General features: G+C 37.6%; 3 protein-coding genes across 3 annotated transcripts; 2 read left to right on the top strand and 1 right to left on the bottom strand.

Annotated features, from left to right (window-relative positions):
- The first annotated feature begins 434 nt into the window (after window positions 1-434).
- Window positions 435-1,181, top strand: LOC139866646 (uncharacterized). Its single transcript, XM_071854935.1, has one exon. It carries the CDS (start codon window positions 435-437, stop codon window positions 1,179-1,181), a length of 747 nt encoding a protein of 248 aa, XP_071711036.1.
- Window positions 1,182-1,358: 177 nt separating this feature from the next.
- Window positions 1,359-3,773, top strand: LOC139866861 (uncharacterized). Its single transcript, XM_071855154.1, has 4 exons — window positions 1,359-2,133; window positions 2,671-2,757; window positions 2,978-3,045; window positions 3,169-3,773. The coding sequence occupies exons 1-4, from the start codon at window positions 1,453-1,455 to the stop codon at window positions 3,278-3,280; spliced, it is 948 nt and encodes a 315-aa protein (XP_071711255.1). The 5' UTR covers window positions 1,359-1,452; the 3' UTR covers window positions 3,281-3,773.
- Window positions 3,404-5,193, bottom strand: LOC139866860 (protein NODULATION SIGNALING PATHWAY 1-like). Its single transcript, XM_071855153.1, has one exon. The coding sequence runs from the start codon at window positions 5,089-5,091 to the stop codon at window positions 3,460-3,462; it is 1,632 nt and encodes a 543-aa protein (XP_071711254.1). The 5' UTR covers window positions 5,092-5,193; the 3' UTR covers window positions 3,404-3,459.
- Window positions 5,194-5,404: the final 211 nt, after the last annotated feature.

Raw genomic sequence — 5,404 nt, 5'->3', positions numbered from 1 at the left:
TCGAATCTCTTCGTTCCTCTTTCTTTTGGGGGGGCAAAGAAAAAGCTCGTAAAGTCCATTGGGTAAGCTGGGACAAAATACAAAATCCTATTGATAAAGGAGGGTTATCAGTTGCAAGTTTAAAATCGGCGAACCTAGCTCTAATTTATAAATGGCGATGGCGTTTAGTAAACAACCAAGACGCATGTTGGGCAAAAGTTATCTATGCAATACATGGTAAGAGCAACGGTGGAGATCTACCATGTGCCAAAAATGCTACTAGTACATGGGCGAACATTGTTAGATGTATAGACTTGATTCACGCAAGAAACTATATTTCATCAAATCGTCTACGTCTCAAATTGGGCGACGGCTCGAAAGCCCTATTTTGGCATGATCCATGGATTTTCGATTCATCTCTAGCTTCACGTTATCCTCGTTTATACTCCTTGGATATGAACCGCTCAAGTAATGTGGCTTCAAGATCTTCAAACGGTTCATGGTTATGGTTTTGGCGACGCCCCCCTAGAGGAGGTGTTGAAGAGAGCCAACACGCGGATCTAAGAGAGGCTCTTTCATCGATAAGCCTATCTGCATCCACAGACTACTGGACATGGGAAAATCCTCCAAACAACGTATTCGAAGTTACTCAAGCTAGACGCGCTATCGAGAGTTCTATCATGCATAATTCCCCTTCTTTCTCCATGTGGTGCAAAACGGCTCCAATTAAAGTGAACATCTTCATTTGGCGCCTTAATCTTGACCGCCTTCCAACGATTCCGAATCTGGAGCATAGAGATGTCACAGTGGACAGAGATTGTTGTGCCCTTTGCGACGTCTCTGAAGAATCTCGGGATCATCTTTTTATAAGGTGCGATACAAGCTATCAGATTTGGTGCAGGATTGGTATTTGGCTAGACATCTCTTTCCCAATTTTGGATTCAATAGAAGATCTTTGGTCTTGGATCAATTCCCTCCCCCAGATTGGCAATAGACGGTTCATTGTTAAAGTGGCGGCTATTTCAACTCTTTGGCATATCTGGAGTCTCAGGAACGGCATCATTTTCAAGGATCACAACATCAGAAAATCTTACGTTTTTGATTATATTGTATTGTCCGCTTTTAATTGGATCTATTCGAGGTACCACAAGTCTACTTTAAATTGGACTACGTGGTTACACTCGCCTCTCTATTCCTTGTAATTTCCTTGTACTTTTCTTAGCTCCTTGCTAAGTTTTCTTTAATATATTTTGCCGTTCTAAAAAAAAAAAATAAACACCGAAAATGACACTTACCAACCAACTCATAATTCTCAAACTTGTATGTTTATCTTTCTTAATTTCTTTCTGTCCACACTTCATCCTATTTTCCTTAAGTACCAAAAAATAATTACATAAAAATCAGCTCCATTATCCTTAAATCTTATCCTTAAATTCCCACACTTTCATGTACGTATCAAATTAGTTATCAGTTATGTTGTCAACAATTAGATCTTTGCGGCTTCGTCGCAATCTACTTGCCGTTTACATCCTCATAAAACGTCTTCCCGTGACTGCAACCGAATATTTGTTATCGTTATACTACTCATCATGCAACCTCGCGCCATGCACCGTTGATCTCGACGATCACCAAACTTCCATGCACGTATGGGTCCCAAATCATCGTAAATTCGACAAACCTAACCTCATCCTTATCCACGGGTACGGTGGTAACTCAAAGTGGCAATTCATACTACAAATAGGTGAATTGGCAAGTAACTTCAATGTTTACATACCCGATCTCGTGTTTTTTGGGAACTCATGTTCTACAAGAAATGAACGGACAGATACGTTTCAAGCAAAGTGTGTGTGTGATGTAATGAAGAAACTGGGAGTTGAGAAGTATAATGTGTATGGGATTAGCTATGGCGGGTTTGTAGCATATCGAATGGCGGAAATGGAAGAAAAGGTGGTGGAAAAAGTGGTGATTGTGAATAGTGGAATTGTGTTTAAGGAAGAACAGAAATTGGATTTGTTGAATAAATTTGGAAAGAATGTTGTGGATGTTTTGGTACCGGAAAAACCGGAGGACATAAAGTTATTGTGTAGGATGTCAATGTATAAATTGAATGTTTCAAAATGGTTACCTGATTTCTTTCTCAGGGGATTCATCGCGGTAATTTATTACAGTAATTAAGTTAAAATTTAATTGATTCATATCAGAACCAAGGCCATTTTTGTTATTGCATAAACCCTACTACCCTTGCCAACCAGGTTACATGTAACATCCTAGTTTTATGAGGTACTATTATTTAATTATTATTGTTCGGTGTTAGTTACTTGAAATCTGTTAGTTAAAGGACACGGGTTGCAAAAAATAGGACCTTATTTGCAAAGTTTTAAAGTGGGCAGGGTAGTAAGTGTAAAATTTGTATTTTAGACAGACAAGCTCAGGGCGTATTTTTAAGCCTGATTTCACGCTGGTGGCAAATCTTTGTCGTTTTTCGGACGTCGGTCTGTGGTTGTTTCAATACACCCCAGAGGCATTTAATTTTTTTTTATGTAAAACTGTTTTTAGACCGTTGTTCTTATTTATGTGTTACTCCGAATTAGTTAACATTAAGTTGTTAATTGTGTTTTGTTTCTGTTAAAACATGATACTGCTTGTTATATATGGATTATATATCTAATTTGGATTTTTGAATTGCTGCAGGGAGATGGTTGTAAGAAGGAAAAAAGAGAACTGGTGGAATATTTGCTTATGGAAAAACCTCATCTTCAATTTCCTGTTTTAAATCAGGTCTGTTAATGTTTATATGTTGTACACAAGTTTTACTAATCATTAACATTTACTTAGATTAATGATAATAACTAAACTTAAGTTGAAGGGATGGCTTACTAAATTAAATAACTTAGTCCCATAAATTCATTTTTGAAGTTTTAAATCTTAACTGTTAACATCTACTAATTCTAGCTAGTACTTAAGTTGAACTGATAATGATATTTATTTGATTGTGAAGGAAACACTTATAATATGGGGAGAAAAAGACAATATTTTCCCAGTTCATTTGGCACATCAGTTACAGAGGTTAAATCTCTTGCATTCTTCATGTTCATTTGGACATGTATCATTTTTGTTATCTCTCTTGTTATTTTAGCTGTAGTAATTAAAATTAATTACATAATAAAAGAAAATTTTGTTTCATTACAGACACTTGGGTCCAAAATCAAAGCTAGAGATACTTAAGGATGTAGGACATGCTGCAAATATGGAAGCTCCAACTTCACTCAACAAATTTGTTACATTATTTGTAACAAGTTGATGTTCTTAGATACAATATTTTGTTGTTTATAATTTGTTTAATATACAAGTCTCTGTAAAGACAGAATATTCATAGTTCTTAGGTTACTGTAATCTTGCCATGAATTTGTCAACAATATTCCAAATTACCGAACCAAAAATGATTTAAGGAAAACAATCGAAGAAAAATCGAAAAGCATACTAAGTGTTAGTACTAGTTACTGCATCATCTGTTTTCCAAAGAGAACAAAACGAAACAGGTTGGCCTTTCCACCATAACCCTATACATTTATCTTTTTCATCAAGTTTCAGATCCCAATTATTGTCATATTTTCTCAACAACGCGCGAGCTCCGTCCATCACATCGTCCCTAAAAACATCCCCAACAAACCCGACGCTAATCATCCTTTCACTCCATCGCTCTTTCGTTTCATTCATTTCACAATTATTAATCAACGCTTTTGAAGCCTCGCCTTCCATCATCTTTCTTTCATCCATTTCTCTACCTTTAAACGCAGCGCTCGTTGAGTCCAAAAAATTCCATAAGTAATCCACCCTCTTTGAAAATCCTGAATCGAAAGTACTACAACTGTTGCAGCTGCAGTCCATGTTGTTATCGCTTAAAATCACTCCTTTTGGTTCTAGACTTCGTATGGTTTTCAAAAAATCTGTTCTGTTGTCTGGATTGTTATGGTTTAGATTGTGAAGTCTAAACTGAGCACAAACGATTAGCGTCTCATCTTGGGACGAGTTGATGACATCATCATTAAGATTTTGTAAAGGACAATTGTCTAGGTTGTTGATGTGTAACTTGATTTTGTATTCATTTGCGAAACGAAGAATGTTTGGGATGAAATTGTAACCGTGTGGGCTGTCTGCAAAAGGGATTTGATTGTTGTCGTGTGTTGGAGGTACTACCGTGAGTCGGACCGTTGGTGGTGGCCCACCTGCTCGACGACTCAATGCTTCTAGAAGCGTGGGCCATTGGATTCCATGAGAGACTCCAATATCAAGTATGTGAAGATTACGTGGGCCATGTTCTTCGCTCTCCGACAACACTTGGAGGATGGAGTTGTTGGCTATATTGTTTGGAATTGTGAACCATGGATTGATGTCATTAAAATTTATTAGAGATTGTTGAAAGAATTTTGGCTTCACCGTCGAGAAATTTATTGGTGGGACCGATTGGTAGTTGGTGGACGAGAGGTGGTGGTTGAGGGCTTGGAGCCCGTGTGCTGCCAGTCTGTAGTTGGCATCGCCAGTTGGTGATGCCAACTCACGAAGGACTAGGAGGAGGTGGCGGACACGTTTCACATTACCAGTAGTCATTGCAGTCACGCATGGATTTAGCAATTGCTCGGCCCACCTACCGTTTTTGTTGTTAACACTTTTACAACTACCTTTAGTTGACTTTCCTTGACTCCTTTTGTTTATTGGCTTCTTGACTTGTCCTGCAGGCCGATCTTCAGGCGCTTTGCGTTTCTTGGATAAATCAGAAAAGATTTTATTTGACTGATCATGAACGAAGAGATGATTACTAGTCGTGGCGATGGTTATCTTTGTATCAGTACTAGTGATATTACTTGCTGAATTTTTTGCAGAGTTGGAGGTAGTTGAACTGTAAAGCTCTTGTTCTAGATCTTGGGCGGGTACCCACCAACGATCATACGGGTCATCTAAAAATGATGGTAGATACGAAACCGAATCTTCTAGCCAATCTGACACTGGGTCGGTGCTAGAGTTTGGGTCGGGTTCATCGAAAGATATAGTTTCTTGATTTGGGTCAGATTTGAGAGGAATATAAGGTGAGAAAAAGGTGTCTTGCTTGATCATTGAATTGAATCTCAAACAAGAAATGCAAAAAGTGTGTAATCTGAGGAAGATTAGAAGTAAATAATAGAATTAAGGGGTTGGTAATTGGTCTTATATGGGCAATGGAAGTGAAAGGAATGATAGAGATTAGATAATTGTGCTGTTTTTTGGAAGATATGATGTTTTGTTTTGGGTAATTAATTCTAAACAAATGATTGTTATTGGATCTTTAATACTGTAAAATATAAAGAAGTGTGCACAAATTGTAAAATATTTGGATATTTGGATGGATTTTAATTGGCTTACATGGAATTGTTTTAAAACTCAAGCCGGC

The sequence above is a fragment of the Rutidosis leptorrhynchoides genome, chromosome 9 (assembly GCF_046630445.1).
Source record: "Rutidosis leptorrhynchoides isolate AG116_Rl617_1_P2 chromosome 9, CSIRO_AGI_Rlap_v1, whole genome shotgun sequence".
Taxonomy (NCBI): domain Eukaryota; kingdom Viridiplantae; phylum Streptophyta; class Magnoliopsida; order Asterales; family Asteraceae; genus Rutidosis; species Rutidosis leptorrhynchoides.
The sequence above is the reverse complement of the archived record's forward strand: the minus strand, read 5'-3'. Positions and strand labels throughout refer to the sequence as shown.

Coding starts and splice junctions, on each gene's coding strand:
- LOC139866646 (XM_071854935.1), top strand. CDS start 435: ATGAACCGCTCAAGTAATGTGGCTTCAAGATCTTCAAACGGTTCATGG.
- LOC139866861 (XM_071855154.1), top strand. CDS start 1,453: ATGTTGTCAACAATTAGATCTTTGCGGCTTCGTCGCAATCTACTTGCC. Junction 2,134..2,670: donor TTCTCAGGGGATTCATCGCG/GTAATTTATTAC, acceptor GAATTGCTGCAG/GGAGATGGTTGTAAGAAGGA. Junction 3,046..3,168: donor TTGGCACATCAGTTACAGAG/GTTAAATCTCTT, acceptor GTTTCATTACAG/ACACTTGGGTCCAAAATCAA.
- LOC139866860 (XM_071855153.1), bottom strand. CDS start 5,091: ATGATCAAGCAAGACACCTTTTTCTCACCTTATATTCCTCTCAAATCT.